Source organism: Rattus norvegicus, chromosome 2, assembly GCF_036323735.1.
Source record: "Rattus norvegicus strain BN/NHsdMcwi chromosome 2, GRCr8, whole genome shotgun sequence".
In the NCBI taxonomy this organism is placed as follows: domain Eukaryota; kingdom Metazoa; phylum Chordata; class Mammalia; order Rodentia; family Muridae; genus Rattus; species Rattus norvegicus.
The window spans coordinates 125,993,425-126,017,649 of NC_086020.1; the positions used below are offsets into that span (position 1 = coordinate 125,993,425).

A 24,225-nucleotide genomic window follows, 5' to 3' on the forward strand; every position below is an offset into this window, starting at 1 on the left:
GTAAGTGCAAGCAGGTGAAGAAAAGTGAATCTTCCTTCTTCCAATGTCCTGTAGGCCTCTGGCAGGTGTGGCCAAGGGTAAAAGTGTGTTCCAGGCTGATATTGAACTCAGAGATCTCCTTGCCTCAGTCTCCTGGATTAAAGGCCTGTATCACCTTGCCTGAGCCTACGCTTTTCATGGCCACTATGCCTCAAGATCTCCATGCCAAGATTCAGATCAGAAACTTGTATCTTCCAGCCTCAGGATCTGGATCACAGATGAGCCCTCCAACTCTGGATTGCAGCTCATTCCAGATATAGTCAAGCTGACAACCAGGAATAGCCATTACAGGTGGGTGACAGCTATCAAGAATATAGTGACAATAGAGGAGGCTCAGTAGGAAGACAAGTTGTGTGAGGGCGGTACCCGGTTTGCCAAGACTATAAGCAGCAGGCGTGTAGGGATGCAGTATCAACATGTGAGGTTACAGAAAATTAGGAGGCAGACATGCTGAGACTGAAGTCTTCAACTAAGACGATGCCCTACAATCCCAAAGGCAATGAAGGAGGTTGGTTAAGACTTTTGGTCAATTCATACTTTTATAATCAGCAAAGGCATACTTTGAATGTATCTTCTAAGCTTTGTTCATTTCTCTTTTAACCAAGTCTAGAGACCATCTCACACACACACGTCTGCACTGTTACTTGCATTTGAGAATGGTTTAAGAGCACATTTAAGGCACACGAGGATATTCATCAGGCTGTGTACCTCACACTTATGAGGGGTTGGCTGGGCCCTATGTACAAGTGACAGCTCTGGAGCTTCAGCCAGCGTGCCCAGCACCCTTAGTGAGAGTAGCAGATGGAAAGCTGTTATCTAGCTCAGGACACTGGCTGGGAATTGTACTTTTTTCTGCATAAAGACTGGTTGGCCACTATCAATTGACCTTTTACCCACAGCCAAATAGGCCATGATCTGATTAGCATTATTTACTAAGTCAAGGCCGGCCTCAGGGAACATGCCTTAGAGGCATCAATATTATTCTGTGCAGTAGTACCCTACTTTCACCAGGGTCACAGAAACATGTGCATCTTCCAAGTACAATACTTCCCATCTATCCTGACCACTGATGGTGTCAGGCACTACAATGTCAACACCTCACTGACACCAGTGTCTAGCAAGCTGCCCCTTAGTCATCCACAGAGGTAAGTGGAATTTGCAAATATGGACCCTGGCTCATGGCGGCTTTGCTTTCTAGGGGAGAAATTTCTCAAGTGATAATAGTACCTCGAGCCTCGATGATGCCTGTGGGAAGAGGTGAGAGGTCAGCAGGTTCTGCAGCTCTCAGGAATTGGGGAAATTAGGAAACTGCACCCACCAAGGTCTGAGGAACACCACCTGAATGTGTTTACCCCCACTGAAGGGAAACTGGTTGTATTTCCACAGCTCTACTCAGGGTACGGCCATTTGGGGGCTGCAAGAGACAAAAATCTAAGTGATGCCAAAATTTTACTGTTCTAAAGCCATTGTTTGATCTTACATGAAATGACTTTAACTCAGAACTCTAAAGCTGAATTATACAAAACCAAGTGTAGCGAGCTGGAGAGATGGATCAGTGGCTAAGTGCACTGGTGCCCTTCCAAGAGACTGGAGTTCAACACCACCCACACGTTGTCATACAACCACAGCAATCCCAGTAATATGGGATCTAACATCTACTTAGACCTACACTCATACACATACAAAATTAAATATATATACACACACATATAAAAACCAAAATGTACAGAATTAGACACAAATTATAAGTTCCATTTTTATTGTATGGCAAATATGGACCACACAACTTTAAAAGATGAATGCAGTGTTTCTCAAACATATCCAATCTTAAGCATGACTGGAGGAATCGCAAACAGATTTAGGCTCAGTAGAAAAGAAGAACGTATACTTTGGAGCTGGGGATGTAGCTAAATGGTTGAGCAATATGTGAAGCCCTGGGTTTGAATTTTAACACTGAAGGATAAAAAAAGAAGAAAAAAAAAGCCCCATGTTTTAAAACCCCTACCAATCAGGCAATGTGGGAACCATGCCAGTTACAGAGCCCCTGGACAGGGCACCACACTACCTAACAACGAGACATTTGACTGGGAGTAAGACGTTATCTACAGAACACAGTTTATTTAAAGTCCAAAACACAAAACCAGTTCCTTTTAAAAAACAAAAAATGTATTGTTTTTACTGCACGAATACCTGGGGCTTCTCACAAATGCAGATTATCAACCTTCAGGCTCAATGGTTCAGATACACCAATTTACTACATCAGAGGAGATATATATAAAAAACACGTCTTTCAACGTCACCTATTTGGGGCTTTTCTCTGTAAGCGCAATTTGTCCTCGACCAAGAATCCATCATAATGAAGTCAAAACCTGACCTAAGCAGGCTTTGAAATAGAACCTTTTCAACTAACAAGAAAGGGATTTACCGACTGTGGGCACAATACTGTGTTTATGTCAGTTCCTGCTTGGAAGGCTGGTGCGTCTATCACCCATGGTGGCAGCAAAGCTGGAGCACACTGTGTACTGTAATATCCCTTCTTACCTGAACCATCCACCAAGGTGGACCTGCGTGGAAATTACACTGAGCATGGGGCATGTACAGCGTGGCTACTCAGGGCCCGATTTCCATTTTTAAGGTGTTTTCCCCTCATCCTGAATTAAATGCAGTCTTATTAGTATATGACACACTGGCTCACGGCTCTGCATTTAGAGTCCAACTCGAGCTGATTTGGTTTATTGTACATGCTTTATTAAAACGGTACTCGTATTTACAGCATTGCAGGAAGAGTCCCTCCCAAGGTGCTCTCACAGACATCCAGACTCACTCACACAGACATTCATACCGCTCGGCCCCACTCACTCACACCAGTGACATGTGAGGGTCAGACCCCTAAAATTTAGGCAGCTGTTGGGGAAGAACTGTTGGTTTTCAATCTTTCTTAGAAAAGAAAAAAGCACAGGGATGCACTTGGCCATCACGATGCTAGCGATGTTTGTGCACTAACTCATGGCAGTTAACACTGAGAACTCCTCCTCCACTCCACACACAGTGACATCAGCCTCAGTCTCAGTGCTGCTTGTACTGACTTCTCAATTCACAGGGGCTTTCCCAAAAAGTAATTCAAGTTTATGGAAGTGAAATAAGGCACAATTAATATTGTTTTGACCTAGCGGAAGGAAGGGAAAGAAATAAAACTGGTTTCAAATTATCTTAGCTGGGAACTGTTGACTTTAATCTACTGGAAATCCTTCTTTCAAATCTTAGAAGGACATTTTTCCCTCTTCCCTGACAAAGCCCCGAAAGAAAAGTTTGGGAATTCACGTTTAAATGTTTCAGTAGCCTGAACTTCTTAAATGAATATGTGACCCCCTTTCCCCTGCCCAGGGCTCTTCCCTTAACACAAATAAAGCACAGCCTGTGAAACAGGATCCCTTGCTCCTTCCAGAGATCTGCACACTGAGTAGCAAATACCTATCTGGTTGTCTTTGATACTTTTTTGTTTTGTTTTAAAAGAAAGACATGGGAGGGGTGGGGGAAAGAAAGGAAGGCGGAGAGAGAGGGAGGGAGGAAGAAGAAAAGGAAGAGGAGGAAGGAAGGGAGGAAAATCGAGAGGAGAGGAGGGTAAAATAACCCGGAGACTTTCTTGCTGTTGAGAAGGTCCTGTCTCCTTTTCAGGGTGATGAAGCCCACCAGACATCACAAACAACTGCAACAGGTTCACCGGCAGGCAGCACAGGCAATGCCTCATATTCAGATCTTCACAGTTGGGCATAGTATCTTGTACACTCTGGTGAAATGGTTCTCACAGCAGGAGCATCACAGCCAGACTGGACATTCTCTCAAAGGGGTACGAGTTGCAGTTCTGAAGGCCCCTGGCTTTGGTTGTTCACAAAGTTCAGTCCTGTTTACTGTGATCCTTGGTGTCCTCCTCGTCTGTGTACTCTGATGGCTCTTCCCCTGGCTTTAGGAGTCTGCCTACATAATCATATTTTTCTGAAAGATACACCAAAACAAAGTCAGGAGTGGTTCAATGTGTTTCATGATTCCACTGTACTGCAAGAAGGCATGTGCCTCTTAAGTCACACAAAACAATGCAGAATTCCTCCAAAGCTTCTCGTACATGCACACAAGATCTGAACACAGGCAGCAGGATCTGACAAGGTTCAGGGTTGCTCTTTAAAGGACAGTTCAGTGTCAGTGGCTCTTATTCAGACACTATCGGCATTACTTGGATTTTTAAATGTACACGCATGGACTGTCTCAGAGCTGTCCCAGCTTGGCTTTACGATATCACACGCCTAGAAATGTGGCTGCTCTGTTTGTTGGTGGCAGGGTTGGAATCTAAGGCTTCATGCCCTACACTTAGTTCCACCCCAATCGAATTCTTTTAAGTGTTAATAACCCAAAATATTACAAATAAAAATATTATAACAGAGGTAGTGGTTCATACACATAGTCTCATGAGTTTGAGGTTAACCTAGGTGACACACACACATGCACACACACACACACACGCACGCACGCACGCACGCACGCACGCACACACGCACACACGCACGCACACACGCAGACGAAAAAGGAAATGGAGACCTAGGATGAATGACTATAGGGTGATGGCAGCAGCATGGCGTATGGGGTGGAGAGCCACAGGATAAGTAGATCTGAGACATATACTGGAGAAAAATTTGACAACATGGTAGAGACAAGGACTTCTCTGGGCTCTGTAGGCCTGCAAGACCCCTACCACACCATCACTCTTTCCCATACTGAGCTCTCTCCTTAGATCCGTCACTCTGTTCACTCTGACGTGCCTGCTGTTTAATTTAGAACCTTGTATGCAGGTAAAGCCTGTTTGTTTTCTGGAAATAAAACCTAGGCTAAGTGAATTAAATCAAGACTGAGTCGACTAGCTGTGGGGAGTGTTAAGGTGGGCTCTGCACTCAGGAGAACCGAGACAAGTGCCAGGAAGCCCACAGAGCTGCTCACAGACCCAGTCAGAGATGAATGGTCAGGCAGCATCCCACGGGGCATGATGGGGGGGGGGGGGGGGGAAGCAGTATTCTTTCCTTACATTTAAAGTTAAAAACAGTTACATCATTTGCTATACATTACCAATAGTGTTGATTTTACTAATTCACCACTGATTCATGGTTGGAACCCAGGGCACGAGGAGGTCATATGCAATCTACTACTGTGCTATATCCTAACCTTCAGTTTGTTTTAAATACAAGCCTGTATTTAACAAAACAAAACCATTCCTTAATAATCAAGTCTTAAAAGACTACTGAAAGCATCACAATTTGAGACTGTTGGGCCTCCAGGCAAGTGCTGCCATACCTAGTGCTAAATATATATTCAAATACAGACTTTCAGCCCAATTGCCACATGTATAATTATATATGAATATTTAGCAGTGTTTTAAATACATCCTAATAATGATGGAAATGGAAACAGTCCTTTAAAGCATGTGCAATAGCATACAGTTCAGTTTTCCAAAGCTCCCCCAAATGAAGATACCTTTAAACTGCATTTCCCACTCTCGAACGCTCTCCATCTGCACTGCGTTCAAATCTGAGAGGTCATCGTACTCATCTCTAAGTGCATCCTTATCCAGGCAGAAGGTCGCCAGTCCCCTGGAGGCGTCCCTGCCAGCAAAGATGCCATATGGGCCCGCTGAAAGAGAAAAAGACAACTTAGAGCCTAACACCATTTGAGAACGTGTCTGAGCATCAGCTTCTCTCCATGACTTGTTTTTGATACACAGCTGTAATTTAAAAAAAAAAAAAATGGAGATTCTCGATGAGATAATCAGAGATTTGTCAGAAATTTCCCTTTTTACAAAAGTAAAGCTTTTTACTGAAACTAAGTTCACTTCAGATACCCTGAGACCTGTATACGAGAGGAGGGAGGATCAGTGGAATACAGCCCTTGAGAGATTACCTACCCATGCTCCAGTAGGGGGCCCTACACCCATGCACCTGCTAACAGGCTAACAGCACTACATGGACACAGTGGGTATTAAATAGCACATTAAATCAGGAGCAGTTGTGGTGGGGATACAGAAGGAACTAGAGGGAGGATATGGGCTAGATTTGATCAAACATATCCTGTTCTGTATGAAACACGTATGTTCCTGTATGAAAATCTTAAAACAAAAAACAACTTTAACAAAACTCTTTCACGTGTTCACGTGTATATCAACGTCGCTTATGTAGCTCAGTCTCTCTAACGTATTTCATGAGACAGCTTATCTAATTAGTTCACTGATTTGGCTCAACTGGCTGGGTCAGACAATTCCAGGAACCCCACCTCCCCACCTCCCCAGCACAAGCTTACAGGCATGCACAACAGACCTTGCTTTTAATGTAGATGCTGGAGATCTCAACTCAGCCCTCATGCACATCCAGCAAATACTTCTACCCTGCAACAGACATCTTCAAGATTTAACTGTTTACATCTAATATGGCAGAAGGGGTCCAAAAATATCTTTCTGTTTAAAATGTTTCTTACAAAGATTTAAATGATAATAAGATATCTAAATCATATAACTCTACAAAGACAAATTTCAAGTTCATGTGCTCCTCTACAGATAGCAAAAGCCATTCTGAGGAAACAGTTTTAAAACCAGTTAAAGGTCCACTCTCATGAGCAGCTGGTTACTGGCCTGACTGTTAAGAAGAATATTTACTTTTGTGTATGTGTTACATGTCTGTGTGGAAAAGATGTGGCCCTGAACAAGTGTCGTCAGAGGGCAAACTGCATCCTGCTTTGGGTCTGAGATCCAGGTCAGGCAAGCACTTTATCCACTGCACCATCTCCCAGGCCCATGGGAACTATTAATTTAATAAAGGGGCTATTGGAATAAAGTATTGGCTAACTTAAAGAAAACAAGAGTAAAGATGCCTTGACTTCCGAGTGAAAGAAGACTGACCTGCTCGCATTGGAAAGTACTGTAGGTAACTCCAAGTTAAATGTTGGAGAGCACCCGCGCCTTCTGAGCCAGGAGACCAAGTCTCACCTAACAGAGCACTGACCACCATAAGCAGTAACCTGGATTCCTGACTGGACTTCATTCCTAGGGCAGGAAGCTCATTCTTGGAAAGGTAGTCCATGGAGCTAGGATGGCTTTCCCCAGGGTTTAAGCGTTTAAGTAGCTTTTTCAGGTTTAGCCTTGAAGGTGGCAGGTGTGGTGCGTCTAGCTTCTAGTTATTAAGCATTTTCCATGTTACTAATGGGCATTAGGTAACTATCACAACATAACTAAATGGATAATTTTTCTCACTAAATGGATATACTTATGGTTTAATTATTCTCCCAATAATACATTATTTTGTTCTCTCAGATGTGTCTTCTAAAAGAAAATGAATACTCTATCATTGGTCAACATTGATGACTTTGAAATTTTGCTTATGATCGCAACTTACACTCAAGGAGTATTAAACTTTAAAAAAATAAATTTAATACAGTTTCTACTTACAGAATACAATTCAAAAGTTCATTAAATTAGGGTTAACTATTTTAGAGGAATTGTGAACTTTGAAAAGTAGACAAGATAGGCTTCTAAGGCAAGTAAGCAAGAACAACCTGACCTTCAGCCCCCAGTCCCTTTGCGCAGAATTCTACCTGCTTTGTAGAGATAAACATATAAGTAGCCAGTGAATAGTGAAGATGGACTTTTGTCTCTGGAGAAACAAAGATGACCAAAGCCTATGGGCCTAAAACAGTGGCAAATGAAGCAAAAGAAGAATATTAAAAATGGCTAGAGAACAACAACCTTGAAGAGAAAATGACACTTTCTATTTTTTAAAGAATTTCCCTATAACTTCACACTTTGGTCCTTCAGGATTTCATGAAGAACAGATTTTGCCCTTTTCCACACTTGGCAGACTAAATAATCAATCAATCAATCAATCAATCAATCAATCAATCAATCAAAGCACATCATTCAGTGACCACCTAAAGTTCCTAATAGGATCAGGATAATATCTAACTCCAGTTCTCTCACTACTCCAAATTCTTGTCCCAAGAAGCAGGGGCCCCAGAAGCTCAAAGAGCACTCATACCAAGAACATTTAGGGCCACCAAGGTTCTTCTCAGTCTTTACTATTTTCAGACAGCGTCACCAGGGTGCCCAGGTTGTCCTTCAACTATGTAGAGTCATAACAGCCCTTGAGCTTGCAGTCCTCTTGCTGGGCCTCCCATGTATCTGATCTGCAAACTTGTACCTATGTTCTGGATATCACTCTTGCAGATGTGTCAGTGTGAACCCTGAGACTATGTGAGAGCACACAGGCTACTGCAGGCCCAGTTGTAACCCTCAGCACCATAAAGCAAACCAGCCAAGTCACCAGACAACCCTCAGGCTTTGAGTATGTTAATAGATATACCAGTGGGTTCTTAAGTAAATTTCTCTGCCAGCTTTCCTAAGGGTCAACTTTGAATGAATTAGTTAATCTTTTGTTGCTGAAGTTGGTTTTTGTCAACTCATTAAAAGATAAGAATGAGTAATATATTCCTCCACTCCATAAACTACATTAAAGTGTCCCCTTCCCATGCACAGACTTCTGAGGAAGCCATCTACTAAGGAGTCTTTGCTGACATGTTCTTTGCTCCATGACGTAAGGCCACCGAGAAACCTAAGCAGACTAAGTACAACAGGAATTGGGCAGTTTTCTGACAAAGGGAGGCTTAGAGGTCTGGCAAAGAGTTATCTTCTTCCATTCATAGCACAAGCAGCAATCCCTTCTTTTTCAGATGCTCTCCACAACAAACTATTATTAGCAATAGCAATTTGCTATGTGTGACTATTCATAAAACAACAACAACAAAAATGGTGGCTGCCCACGAAAAGCACTTCTGATCTAGTGTTAAACCTCTGGTATGATTTACCAGAACAGCAAATGCTGTTTTCTGAGCATCAAGACTCATGTAAACATCATTATGATGATTCCCAACCAAGTAATCGGCTGACCTAACAGTTGTTGACTTTATGATGGTGAACACACTTGGAATTTTGATTGCTACCTGGACTAGTAACAGGCAGAACACTCAGTGCAGCTCCCCAGGCATCCAGGAGAGGAAGAATTCATAAATTACACTACAGAGTAAAATGTAAGGTGTGTTGAACTCCAGGCTAATGTGGGTGTTGTGAACATGTTCTAGCTATAATACTCCATAGGATAAGTGGATTAGATACATTTTTGACTTTATTTACTCTTCTTCCAGATAAGGTCTCATTATAAAGCCCTGGATGGTCTCACACTCACAGAAATCAGTCTGCCCCTACTTGTATCTGGCTGTGAATAAGATTATTTTTAAGTTCAAAATCAATAAACTCAGCTGGGTGTGGTAGGCAAATTTATAATTTCAGCATTCTGGAGGTGAGGGTTGGAGGGCTTTGACTCTGAAGTCTGCCTAGTGAAGACAAACAAAACAAGAAATAAGAAAAAAAAAAAAGACAAAAAAAGTGAATCAACTCATTAGTTAGTAATCCCTACAACTGCTTACTTTTGATACACCATGCAGAATGGTAAGACATATTTTTGAAATAGCAACAAACCATTGATACATATATATGCTCATTATGAAACAATGATAAAATAATAAACAGAAAATGTGGTAAGTAAAATGTCTAACAGAGGATCTGTTTGACTATAGGATGACAAAAGAGAAATATTCCATGAGAATTATTTTAGTTATTTCCATGCTCCTCTGAAACTCCTGTAAATGTAAGGAGACAGCTTACACTCCAATCTGGGAAACTCCAGGAGCTATAGAACCAGCACAGTAAAACTGAAGAAAGTTTCTGTCAGGACAAGAAGACACTTACATGCTTGAGGGACCAAGTGACACTCAGATGCTTCAAACACTACACAGAGAAATTATTTTATCTACTAAAGTTGAGACCAAATTACATGCTTTACTGCACGACTGAAAATTCCACCTTGTTTCTGAATGTTCGACCACAAGGCTTAAAAATATAGAAAAGTGCATCATCTGCAGGAAAAGGGCGAACTGGAAAGCCATCAAGTTAAAAGACACAGAGCCCATGAATGTCTCACTTGGTGACTATAGATTAAAGCACATGCACATACACACTCACATATGACCCAAAGTAGAATAAGGACAAAAGGAAGGGAAAGGAGTAAGGATGAGACATAACTTAGACGTAAAAGATAAATCTGAATACAGAAACCTGCATGCTTGTGGTCTAAAACACTGCATAGGACTAGATGGTGCAGCTAAGTGGTAGAGTGTTTGCCTAGCATGAGAGGCCAATGGTTAGTACCACACATAAAAGCAAAGATAAAAATGCTATGGAGGGTTGGTGAGGGGCTCAGCAGTCAAGAGTGCTTGTTAAACATACTGACAACCTGAATTCTGATACCCAGATCCCAAGACAGAAGGAGACTGGATTCCTGAAAGCTGATCTAGATACCTCCATATATATGCTAACTGTCAGCACTCATGAACATAATAATATCAAAACAACAATGAGGGCTGGAGAGAAGATTCAGCAAGTAAGAACACTGGCTACTCATCCACAGGGCAGGAGTTTGATACTCAGCACCCACATGGTGGCTCACAACAATCTCTAACTCTAGTTCTAGGAGATCTGATGTCCTACAACTGCTTACTTTTGATACACCATGAAGAATGGTGAGGCATATTTTTGAAATAGCTGCACCCAGGATGCTGCCAAATACTCATACACATAAGATAAATTTATAAACAAAGCCAAACCAACAACAAAATTCCAGCCATGTGTAAGTGGAAAGGCACGGAGAAGTATTTGGAAAGGCTGAAATGATAAGCATCACAACTGAAATACTGTGGCAAAGAATACATGAACAAATGTATGTATAAAGGGCAACAAAGAGACTCAGATTTTCTTAAAAATATCCGCTTCTGGAATAAGAAGATAGTTCGGTTTTTAAAACACTTGCTGCACAAGCACAAAGACCTGGGCTGGTGGCAAGATGGCTCAGCAGGAAGTCACTTGTTGCTAGGTCTCATGGCTTGAATTAGCTAACTGGGCAGTCCATGGAAGAAATGACTCTAGCAAATTGTTCTCTCATCTTTACACATGCACCAAGGTGTGCCTGCTTCTGTGCACTTACATACACGCTGTAAGTAAATGTATATATTTTTTAAAAAAGGCCTAAATTCAATCCCTAGGATGGACAGTGGAAATTATAAGGTGGGTGTGATGGCATGTTTAAATTCCCAACATGTAGAGAGGTGGAGATAGGCCAAACCATTGGCCTCCACTAGACAGCCAGTCTCACCTATACTGGGTTGGATAGTCTAGAACTCACTGAGTTCTAGTGATAGGTCCTGTCTGATAAAACCTCACTCAAAATGGGAGAAAAAAAATTATACAGCAACTTGGATGCTGGTTTAACTTCAGAGACACAAAACCCCAGCAGTGTAAAGCATCACATTTTTGGTAAGGAAGAGAAACAGGCATCTTTATGAAGAATGGACAGTCAAACTCTCTGGAGGGACCTCCAAATGACGTCCCCATACTATGAGCTTTAGTAATGCTGCTTCTAGGACTCACAGCTTTCTTTCCATTGGTACAGGCTGTTTCTCACAGTAGCATTACTAAGAAATGGCGGAAAGCTCACATGCTCACCAAGAAAGGCCATTAACAAATAGCTTCCACATACATGAAGGATGTGAAAGGCTCCCAAGATTGTGAACGGCATGTACAGTGCACCATAATTAAGTGTGGCGAAATAAGACTCATGTTCAGATGGTTTGACCTGCACAGCACGGCTCTGCAGCACTAAGACTGATCCCTTCCCACTGCAGAGACATGAGAGGGCTCTCGGGAGAAGCCTTACTTTTCACTGTAAATCCTTTAGAGTTTTCAGTTTTCAGCATGTATTATCTTTTAAAAATATGATTTAAAAACCTTACACCCAGGCATTATTTTGGGATCTACTCTAAGCACTCTACAGTAGTCGCACATCCACAATTGACAGTTCATGGAACACTCCAGAAAATGGACAAGAAAGAGAGAATGCAGAGGCTGGTGGAAAGCAGCAGCAGCAAAGATGACAAACTATAGCAAGGAAGCGCGGCCAGGCCAGTGTGTCTAGAATAAAGCAGGAAGAGCAGAGACTCAAGCTGCCTAAGGTTATCAAAATCTGAGACATGGGCCATAAAATAGACAGGCTTGAAGAACAGATGGGAGATTAATACATATCTACCTGCCTTCCGGGGCAGGGAGAGGATGAGAGAGAATGGAAGAGGCAATAATTTAAAGTCGCGTTTAAATGTTCTAAAATGGATGAAATGGCATGTATTCACAGACTTTTGGAAGAATCCAGCATGTTAAAAATCAAATCTAGGGGTCTGGGGCAAAGCTTAGTCAATGAAGTTACTTGTTGCACAGGCAGACCTATTTTGGATCTCCAGCACTCTGCGGAGAGCCAGGAAGGTGTGTGTGTGCCTCTAACTCTAGCCTATCACGGAAGCATGGATACAGATCCCTAGAGCTTGGTGACAACCTAGCCAAACTGGTGAGCTCTAAGTTCAGTAAGACCTTGCCTCGATAAATAAGATGGAGAGAGGCTAAAGACAGTGATGTCTACCTCTGCCTTCTCCAGTGCAATGTACACACACACACACACACACACACACACACACACACACACACACTAGAGCAAACCGCCTCAACCACAACAAAACCCAGAAAAACTGATTAGTAAAAGCAAACTTATTAGAGAGCAGAGGGCAATGACACACATCACTCAAACGGAGGTGTAACAAGAATATACAATTTCATTTCCTGACCACAAGTCATTACTCCTGAACAAGGACAGACAAAGGAAAGGTATTTTTCCTACCAATGAAAAGAACTACAGGCCTTTTATCAAAATGAAGATGGAATTCTAAGAAAGATTAAGGTGCAAGAAATAGTAAATTTTCAAAAAGGCAACCACATAATAGACTTGAGTTCTGTTCCCAACACCCCCACTGGTCAGTACCAGGAGCTCTGACTCCTTTTGCTGGACTCTGAAGGCAGCTACATATATATGTGGTGTGTGCGCACACGCATGTACACTTCACAAAAAGAAAACATATCCAGGGCTAGGGACAAAGGTGGGAAGTAGAGTCCCTGCAAAAATGTCTGAAGCCAGGTTCATCCTTAGCACCAGGAAGGAAAAAAGCCAGGCAAGTGGCAGTAAGGTGTCTTCAATAGGTAGGCTTTCCTAATTTGCATGGGATAATATTTGGCTAAAATTCTTACACTGTTCCAAAGAATAGATCAATATCTAAATCGTATCTTAAAATCATTGGAAGAACAGAAACAGATTTATCCAGATCAGCAGAGGAGAAAGGGGAAGGGAGAGACTCTAAGGACTAGGGAGTGAAGTGACCATGAGGAGCTCTTTCTGAGGTGAACTGTGCTTAGGGCACTGCTAGTCAGAGAGGCATGGCCAAAGGCTGTGTTAAGATGGTGGGAACTAGACAGAACCAGACTAAGGTGTGAGAACATCAAATGCTGAAGAGTTTAAAATCTACTTATGTGGTTTTTATAAGAAAAAACAAAGTAAGATGAGTTAGTTTCAAGAGCTGGAGTAACAAGTCTTGGGCTAACGACAAGTAATCAAAGAATCCAAACCTGAAATATCAATGGAGTTGACAGGGATGAGTCTGATAGGACAGATATGATAGGTCTGGACACAGTGCTAGGTGGCTCCCATGTCTTCACCCGAGCTGTACACTAAGGTGAATAATAACCTACTTCAGAACACTCTCACGACCAAGCTCTGCAGCTGGCCCCTTCAAGTTTAAAACATCATGCCCCTACTTTGTGAGTACCTAACAGAAATAAGGTACTCCTAGATATCCAAATAACCCCTGGTCATAACCCTACATTCATTCATAGCACATTTCTCACTACAGAGCTTAACTCCATACTGCGATATGTTATATACTGCCTGTCCTCCTCAAGTGATGTCAAGTCCATGGATACGGCCTGGTCTGTACCAAAGACTAAGTGTAGTAAAATCTAAGATGCTCCTTAATATTTAAAGATAGAGATGAAGCTTTATATGAAAGCTCTTGAGAAAGGTGAGAAAGGATCCAAGAGTTACATAGTTATGTCTGTCATGGGCACATGGGGAGGAATGTCTATGTCAGATGGTTTTCAGAAACCATAGGGAAAGTTCATGTGACTAGTTCTGCTCCTTACTTCTAATCTTAATCACCACCTTCTACTATTCCAATGCTTTAGTATTTAACACAATATAGCTCCCTAAAACATTAAAACCAATGCGAATGACACTGCTGATCAGAAGGGGCAACCAGGTAGGTACTGTGAAAATGATCAGCACCATATACAGCTCTTCTGAACTTCACTTTTTGTCAAGTACAACTCAGAGGAACAGACAGCATGGCTTATCCCAGAGTTCAACTATGTAGCTAGGTTATTCTAACTAAAGGCCATCCTCCTGCCTCTGCCTCAAGAGCACTGGCACAACAGGTGTGAGCTACCATGCTTAGTTCCTTCAGAAACTTAGTTCGTTTATCTACTGGTAGATAACAAGATACATGTGGTAACTAGCCCAATAACAAACCTAGTTGGCTTCAAAGCAAGAAATTGTAATGGCAGCTGAATTGTGACAACTCTGAGCAGTCCACACAGTGGCAGGCGGGCTGGGCTTGGCCTTTATGATGCAACTCTTGCTTAAACTGCAGTTTTGTAAATTAAAATGTTAGAGAAAAATTAACATATTAAAAAGACAAGATTAAACAGGAGGCAGGATTTAGGTTCTTGGGCTCCTTTCCTCAACCTTATAGGCAGCCTAAAGGGCTACTTGTGTGACCTTTTCCTTTTCAGAATTTAAGAGGAAAGTTGGTTTTAGCATATATTGACAAACAGGAGGAATAAGGGAAAAAATATCAAATAGCCCACATAAATGCTTTTTTTTGCCATTCTAAAGAATAAGATTCCCAAAGCTGTACTATAGTAATAAAATGATTTAAGATTATACCGCTAAAACATTTAAAACCTATTCTGAATGAAAGCATGGACTTGATGGGTAATGTGACAATGACAAGGTATGGCCTATGAAACATGTGAAACTTGGTTTGATTTTTAGTGGCTACTTAGCAGGTAGGTACTTTGGGACAAATTTTACAAATGTGAAATGAGAATACAAATATCCCCTAGAGCCATTTAAACAAACAAACACGCTCAGGAGACGTTTTCACTGACCTCCAGAGCTCCCGGAGAAGCTAGAGTATAGCATGCTGCTATTTACTCCAAGGTTTAGTGTGGCAGTCATGTGGCTGAGCATCTGGAATATTACTGAAGAACTCATCCTAAACTATATTAATTTTCGTTAGCCATGTGTGGCTTGGGCTACCATACTGGGCAGCTAGAATAACATAAAAGCCATGATTTGAAGTTCAAACCCTGTATGGGAAGGAACCAGAAAAGGGTATAAAGAAAAGAAAAAAAAAAAAAAAAAAAAAGAAACCAGTAACGGGATTCTCTGTAAGTTCAGCCCAGAATCTGTCTACCGCAAAGTATGTAAACTTTGTGGTCAAACATATCTGGATCTCCCAGATTTATGTGATCTAAGCCAGGTTACTGAAACCTCAGACTCATCTCTATAAGGCAAATACTTTGCAACCTCACCAGAGAACTAGAGAAATGACAAATGCACAAGCCATTCATGGGATCATTAGATGCTTATGAACTGCAGTTTCCTACACAATCACAAGTACCTATTAGATTATATAGAAATACAATACTAACAACAAAGTCAACGTGTTCTGGCAGACAGTTGGCAATGAACTACATTTGAAATAGTGCCATTCAATTTTACTTTTAAGAAGTGGAACTTCAGATACACAGCTATAAGAGAATGTGTCCAGTATTATGGAGGAAAAAAACCACCATCACAGAACAATCTTAATACTAAGACACAACATTGCAAAATGGAACACACAGTGGTTGGACATAACAATAAACTTGCTAGCTCTAGGCTGAGTTTTCCAAATCACTAAGATTCTCAGGTAAGGAGAACTGTGGGCTGAATTATAACACTACAAAAGCATTTCACTCATTTGCTAAATAAAGAAAATAAAAGTTAAAGGCAAAATTTAATTTTACACTTATATTCTAGCCAAAATTATGGCATTAGGACTCCAGGAAAGTACTTCAACACTTCCTATCCATGAAAAAATAAAAAGGAAGAACGAAAGATGTCGTGGCTCCATTTAAGCGCTTCTCAATAATAAAATCTTCCAGATATTCCTAGATTGTTTACTGATACCAGTAATAAATAATTATGCATCAGAACGAGGAGATGGTTCTCTATTCTTTTTGTTTTTAGTTGGGGGGGGTGTCTCACTATGCAGCCCCAAATAGCCTAGAACTCACAGAGATCCACTTGCCCACCCCGCCCCAGAGCTGCCTTTACCACCACACCCAGGGTGGTTCTTCATTATTATCTAAGAATGCCTTCAGTGCTCAAGCCCAGGGACCCACACTACATCACACCTCTTAGTCTTTGACAGTTGCTACTGGAGGCTGACAAACTGACTCTTTCCCGATGTATAAGGACTGATAATGGGCCTTTTTACAAATACTCTAGACAATCTTTAACCACTGAACACACTTTAATGCCAAAGAGGGGAAAGTGTGTCACTAGGTACAAAATCTGTGTAAATTCTTCACTTTAAAAGTTTGACTTGGTCTGTGTAAACAATGTACTTTGGTCCTATATTCTCTTGTCCCACATGCTCTTAAATTAAAAAAAAATAAAGTATTAACCATTGGAGCTGATAAGGAGACATGTTGTTTGTGTTTATATATCCAGAAGGAAACACACACACACACACACACACACACACACACACACAGAGGGGGGGGGAGAGAGAGAGAGAGAGAGATTAACAGATCGAACATCAAATGCTTATTTATGTTTCTTACCTCTAATCCAATCAACAAACCAAAACATTCCTAAAATAGCATCCAACTAAGCACTGAAATCAGAAGCTTATTCAGTGTCAATAAATCACACGCACTAACAAAATTAAAAAGAAACCTTGCTTAAATGTTGGATGTATTCCTTCCAGTAATGGGTCACTTTGGTCTCTAGCTTTATTCTTACAACTACAAGCACACTCTCGCTCTCTCGCTCTCTCCCTCCCTCCCCACCTTCTGTCTTTAAAGCACTAATAAGCACTGCACAATGTTGTTCAATTTTATGGGCTTCCAACAGATACCCCGGGTCTGAAGTTTATTTGCACAATCCGAAATATAGATTACCACTATACTGCAAGAGGGCCTCTACAGCAACTAACTACCTTCCACATAATTCTCTGAAAGAAAAGTTGTAAAACCTTCAACTAGAAGAACCAGTGCATGGCAGGGGGCGAGAAGTTTGGCTCTTCTAGATTCGTGCCCCACCCCGCCCCCCGGGCGTCCCATTCTGTTAAGGGAAATATAATAATTCATTTTCAACGGGTATTTGAATACTTATCTTACTATTAGCAGAAAAAGGAGAGGAGGGAAGGAGGGAGAGACTCAAGAGCCAGAGCCAAAGCCAGAGCCACGCCTGCCTCCTGGGCAGAAGAGCTCCACCCCCTATAGTCAGGGCCAATATCTTTGGCAGTCTTACTTATTAAGGTTTACATTCTGGTTCGTTCTCATCTTAACATAAAGTTGTTAATCTTGGAAAGCATCTTAGAGCCAAAACTGACTTTTTAGAAAAAGAATGAAAACGAGTCCGGGGTGGTTCTGAAATCGAGCTTCAGGGTTGGGACTTGAAACTACGTGTCCCTAACCCTGACTCTAGGCAGACAAGTCCGGAGACTAGTAAGAGTACGTAAGTGTCAAACAGACAATCCAGAATCAAAAGAAAGCTGTCTTACACAGGGCCGAAAACTTTGGGGCGCCACTTTAGCTCCCTTGCTCCGACAAAGCTCAGAAATAAAAAAGCTCCGAAGAAAGGTTGAAAGCCAACGTGACTAGAGACAACTCTTAACAATTTTGAGAATTTCAGTCCCAGGAAAAGCTGCGAGGAGAGACGGGTTGGGAAGGGCAGGAACGCCGAGAGCAGGTTTGTGGGGCACCACTGAACCCCTCACGACGCCCACAACTGGGGGCGTGCGCGGGGCTGCAGTCCAGGTACCGGGCCGCGGCGGGGATAGGGTGTCCCGGGCCCCCCCGACACCCCTCACTCCTCACCGGGGCCGTAGAACTTGCTGCCTTTGGTCACGTCGAAGACTTTCCCATTGACCGCGAGCAGGATGCGCGGCGTGCGCGCCCCGTCGTACTGGCGCAGCTGCTCCAGGCTGAAGTCCCGCTTCTTCATGCGCGGCAGCGTGGCGGCCGGGCTCTCCTCGCCCGCCCCGGGTCCCGAGCATAGACCACGCCGCCCCCAGCGCACCCACAGCCGGTAGGCCCCCAGCAGCACCAGCGCCACCAGCGCCACGTTCAGCAGCATCTCCCCGCCCGTCGCCAGCAGCGCTGCCACCCAACTGCTCCTCGCTGCCGTCGCTCCCGCGCCACCCGGGCTCCCGTCGCCGCCACGCTCCCCGCCGCTCCCCAGGGTGCTTAGCTTTACGTCCCCATCACCCGCCGCCATCACTGCCCGCCAGCGCCTTCCTCCTCCCGCCCCCTGCCCTCCCCAAGACCGCGGCCCTGCCCACCAGGCGGCGCTCAGCCAATCACGTGAGTGGCTGGGGCGTGGCAGCGCCGGCTACTTATTGGCTGTTGGCTGGGTAACGTTGCCTGGCTTCGCTCTCGTAGCTCCAGCTCTGGCTGGCAGCGCGCGCGGGCGACGCCCCGCCCACCTCGCCCCACACTTCCCTGCTCTCACAGCCCCAACGCTTCGGCTAAGGGAGTGTAAGGGAGGGGCGGGGCTGAAGAAAAATAAAGGGGGGGGGGCCCAGAGCCGGCTATGCGCGTGCGTACTCGCGGATATGGGCGGAACGCCGTCAGGGCGCGTGCGCGGGCCCTGGAACGCCACGCGCTGGGCTCTCTTCAGCAACCCCTCCCTGCTGCTCGCGCGCGTGCGCCCAGCAGCTGCTTCTCTGGAAGACGGCAGGTTCGCGTCCGTGACGACGTAAGACTGAGGCCGCAATGGGGTTGGAGCTAGGGGCCGCATGTGAAGCCCGGATGCGGGCTTCGGGCACTCGTCCTAGATGCGCCGTGAAGCCACAGATCCGGACCCACGCTACTTTGGGGAGTACCCCTAACCGGAGTTGGACGCAAGCTCTCTGCGCCTTGCACCCCCGCGGTGGGCGTGCGCGGATAATGCAGCCTGTGGCTCTCGCTCCATAGCCCTGCTCTGGGGCCTGCGGGAGTCCTGGCTTTCTAGTGTGAATTCCACCCATCTCGCACCCTCAACTAGTTTGACAGGCTTCTGTCGCTCTGCTTGTGAGGAAGGAAGGTGCATCCAGGGAATGACCAACCTTGTAACTTTGAACAACCGAGGGTCAGGGACAGGTATAGACGAACTGTGGCAGCTTAGGGGTGAGCTACCCAGCACAAAGGAGCTGACTCAGGCTTTGGCATAAGCAGTAGTCTAGAAAAGTAGGAATGGGCTTTTCTAGCTGTTATTAGTTTTTAGATAACTGCCTTTAGTGTCAGTGGATAGGAGAGTACTACCCACTAACGATATTGGTGATCATAACTTCCCTAGAGAGGTTTTAGCATTTGAAGAAAGGAATGGGATGGGAAACTAACCATTGTACATAACACTCTAGTGGTGGCTTTAGTGCAGGGGGGGTTGAGATTTTTTTTTCTGTAATGGATTATATATTTAAGTGCTGTGGGCCATAAGGTAGAAGAGAAGGAGCATGGTAGTAGTGTTCCAATTGAAAATGTACTTAGAGAAACCGAAATTGATTTGTCATGAAATATCGTCCTTTTGTTTTTGAGGCCATCTCAAGTGTTCCAGACTGACTTTGAACTTGATATGTAGATGAGGATGACCATGAACTCCTGATCCTACCTCTTGCATAGCACTCATAACCAACTGAGCTACATTCCCTTGCCTATTATTCTGATTTTTAAATCACTTAACATTAAAGGAGTTCAGCCCTTACGTAGGTACAAAACCAGCCTATAAGCTCTAGTTTGCCAACCCCAGTCTGAGAATATATTTTTGAGTCAGAGCTGTTGTCTTTAATTGGGAATTAGTAAGTGATCATATAATCTTTACAGTGTAAGAATAGGGGTAAAATCAGATTGTCACAGGCCAACCTCAGTCGTCACCAGAAGGGTGAGAGATCAGTTCTGTGGGACTTGCTAACAGAAAATGGAGAGGTCAGTGATGGGAAAAAAGATTAGGAAGAAACTGGTTTTGGGAAAGAAAGGTAGCAATCTCAAGTGTCTGTAAAGTTGAAGTAATGACAGGAAGATGAAAGGATCCCAGAGGTTTCATAGTAGGCCACTCACATCTTACTGTTCAGAATTGGGTCACCAGCTCTCCCTGAAGCATTAACTTAGAGTGTAATGGCTTAGATTAACTTTTGTAATATGGCTTTGGGGAGTTCTTAGGGAAGACTGCTGGACATAGGGCCGAGGCATTGTGACATGGGGAACCTCTTCCTCCTTACTGTGCCTTTGCTCCTTCAGAGGGTGATGCCAGCTGAGACCCAGTGGCAGAAATGGCCAGGCTGAACTCTGAGCTGAGTTATGAGATACTGAGTTTTGCTTCACCTAAGTGGTTTAGAAGAAAAGAATTGAAAAACGTATTCCTGCCTCCTACATGGGATGGGAAATGTCAGGACAGTTGATACTGTCTGGTGAAGCAAAGTTTTATGCCTTTCCTAAAATAGATGTCTTGATTTCCCATTAGAAACCCTATTCTCACTTTGAGTCCTCTGAACATGTTACCCTTAAGATTAGCCCCTGAACTAGTCCAAAGGAGGTCTCCCCCACCCCCGCCCCATCATAATAATCTCTTCTAGTAGAATATTCCCTCTTTGAATACCTCAATGACTTTTCAACTGGTGCTTTCCCAACTTTATTGCTACATGAAGGGACTCATCTTGTGTTTAAATTTCCTTTAATCAGACAGCAAGCTCAGGGGCCAGGAGTGGGGAACGCAGCAATTCAGACAGCTGTTTGCATTCAGAGATTTCCATAAAGCCCTATGTGGCCCCTTGTCTTTTCCTAGATAACTAATCTCTGAGATGTCCTCTCTAAAAGCGATTCAAATATCTGATTTTTTGCTCTAATAACTTGTCCCCTGGCCCCCACTCGACAGTGTTCATTACCCACTCCAAGACTGCTCACACTACTTCATCGCTGAATGCCCTTCTTAAATTTCTCTCCATCCAATATTACTTTCTCTTTCTCTGTCCAAGGCCTGTTTGATTTTTCTTTGAATGTCTATGGATCTCTTCCCTATATCACCCATTTTAGCCTTTCTTTGTGACTGTTGGTTTGCTTTTGTTTTGTTTTTTTGAGGCAAGAGTGTATGTAGCTAAGGTTTGCCTCCAGCTCTTGATTCTCCTGACTCATCTTCCCTACTGAGGTCCCGGATTTGTGTCCCATTATTACATTATTGAAATTCTTTGGATTCCAAGATTCCTTCTCGTGCATTGTTGATGTGCTTTTTCAGATTCTTTTTTCTTCTCTGCCCTTTACTTTGTTTCCTTAGCACTGCATGTACTTTCATTTACCAGTTATCACTGGGAAATATTAAAACTAGCCAGAAATTATTTGTGTTGCTTCCAAAGAAAAGCTCAAAACACCTGTATACCTTCCTAATACTCTTTCTTTTTGTTAGTAGACCAAAAAAACAAAAAACAAAAAACAACAACAAAAAAACAAAATAAAACTATTGTTCCATAGCTACCCCTTAATTTTAAACAGCCTGGCAGCTTTTAGTTTCGTTCATGGTTTTGTGAGTTGGAAACTGATGGGGCATTGCCTAATCTTGCTCTGAGGTTTCTTCACATGGCTTCTCCAGAGGAGTAGCCTGCTTAGGACTTGGAAAGCAAAGGGCAAAACCTTTTAGGATTCTCTAAGTCTTAAGTTGGAGACAGTGTATCACATTCCCCATGGTGGAAGCAATCATTGGTCTAGCTGACTTGTAAATGAGGAGAAGACAAGTGTCAGTGAGGAGGGGATTATGTTTCACATGATGGCCGATTTCCAGCACTCAGAGTCCTAGAGTCAGGATGAGACAGACAAGAGCTGCTAGCTAACACATGGCATCATATGAATGAGAGATACATCTCTATTATTTCAACTCACAGATAGCTGAGGTCGTGCTATTAATTTTGGTGGGCTGATCAAAGACTGGTAACAGAAATAGGGCCTTGATATAACAGTCTAAAATACAAGGCGCTGACATACATGATGTGTTAAGCATTATAGTGGTTGGGTGTTAGGCAGCATTCAGCTCTCACATTTTCACCACGATACTTAATAAAGATTTCTTAAATAAATTTGAGAATCTGTTTCTTGAAATTCATTCCTTGGCTTTAGGGAAAACATTAGTTTATTGTTGACAGTTCCTGACAAGCGGAGAAGGAAGGTTGACCCTCTACTCCCAGCTTGCCAGTGAATTTCCAGATGAGTGGGCTTGGGACTTATACACCCCAGCTCCCTCCTCTCCTTTCTCTTCCTTCTTGGGAGTCAGAAATGTACGTTTCTTTTTCGGCTACCTCATACCACAAGTTTGATAGGGGACTGCTCCTGTGAACTTACTGAGATCCCTGTGGGGAGGAGTTCACTACCGGAGACCAACAAGATCCAGTGTTTGAACTTTAATTTATGAGGTCAGAGAGTTCAGTGCTGGATGTGATAATTTTGGACTTTAACACAAGTTGGTACTGATTACTTTGAGCTGTAATTAAGAAAAAAGTACTTCGATCTCTAATTTCTCTTGGCAAACTTCATATTGAGAGAGGTGTAAAGTCAAATTAGGTACAAATTTGACAGTTACCCAAGTTTTGGGGATTCTTTTTTCTAGAATGATTATTATGGACAAGCCAGAAGGACATAATTTGAGATGACAATAGAACAGGTCATGGACTAAAGCTTTGGCCACAAGCTGACCGATTCAGGTCTCCTGGGCAGGCAGGGGGAGGCAGGGGATGATGGGCTATATCATTGATATCAGAAGCTCCTACAAAAAAAAGTGAACGGAGCATTACAGAAGTAGAAACGGGTTGGGGATTTAGCTCAGCGGTAGAGCGCTTGCCTATCGAGCACAAGGCCCTGGGTTCGGTCCCCAGCTCGGGGGGGGGGGGCGGGGGGGGGGGAGTAGAAACAGGACTATCCCAACTGACTGCTGACTTCTCCGAGTAGTGATAATTGAAGTAGAGCTCAGTGACCAAACCAGAGGGGTAATGCCCATAACCCCCTCTTGTATATACTGCCTAAAATAATATTTTAAAGACAGACCCCATAGCCCAGCCTGATGTTGAATTTACAGCCTCCCTGCCTTAATTTTTTTACATGCTTGGATTTCAGGCTGTACACCACCATGCCTGGCTCTCTTAAGTACCTTTTAAATTGATGTACATGAGCTCACTTTAGGGAGTTTAAGACCAGCTTGGACCACATGAGTCTCTGTCTCCAAAAAATAACACCAAACAAGAGTGTTATTGTGTTAAATCCATTTCTGTAGCTGTGATAAAGCAGTATGGCCAAGCCTACTCCCAAAAGGAGGGTTTATTTGGGGCTTACAGTTTCCGTGAGGGGTAGGGAGTCCATTACCTCATGGCCTGGAACATGGTAGCAGGCAGGCAGGCATGGTGCTGGAGCAGTAGCTGATAGTTCACTTCAGCTCCACAAAGAGGAAGCACAATACACTAAAAAAGGCAGGAGGCTTTGGAAACTTTCAAAGGCCACCCTGATGACAAACATCCTCCAACAGGGTCATACATCTTTGTTATGAAAACCAAGTGTTCAAACATGAGCCTGTGGGAGTCACTCTCATCCAAAGCACCACAGGCACTTGATAAAATATAAACCCCATAGAAATTCAACACCATTATCGTTGCCATAGAAATTGTCTTTTTGAATTTGTCTTTTGATTTCCCCAAAGAATTTTCCCAGCTTCAATGTATTTTATCTAGCACTTTTCACAATAAAATTTTTTTTAATTTAAAATTTTTCATTTTTAAAATGTCCTTTAACCATAAGTTCTATATATCAAGCATTTCCTTTTGATTGAGTTATCATTA

General features: G+C 43.1%; 1 protein-coding gene across 1 annotated transcript; it reads right to left on the reverse strand.

Annotated features, from left to right (window-relative positions):
• Positions 1–2,765: 2,765 nt before the first annotated feature.
• Positions 2,766–18,666, reverse strand: Pgrmc2 (progesterone receptor membrane component 2). The gene is made up of 3 exons (NM_001008374.1): positions 18,260–18,666; positions 5,557–5,712; positions 2,766–4,032 (listed from the first exon to the last, which is right to left on the reverse strand). The coding sequence occupies exons 1-3, from the start codon at positions 18,657–18,659 to the stop codon at positions 3,935–3,937; spliced, it is 654 nt and encodes a 217-aa protein (NP_001008375.1). The 5' UTR covers positions 18,660–18,666; the 3' UTR covers positions 2,766–3,934.
• Positions 18,667–24,225: the final 5,559 nt, after the last annotated feature.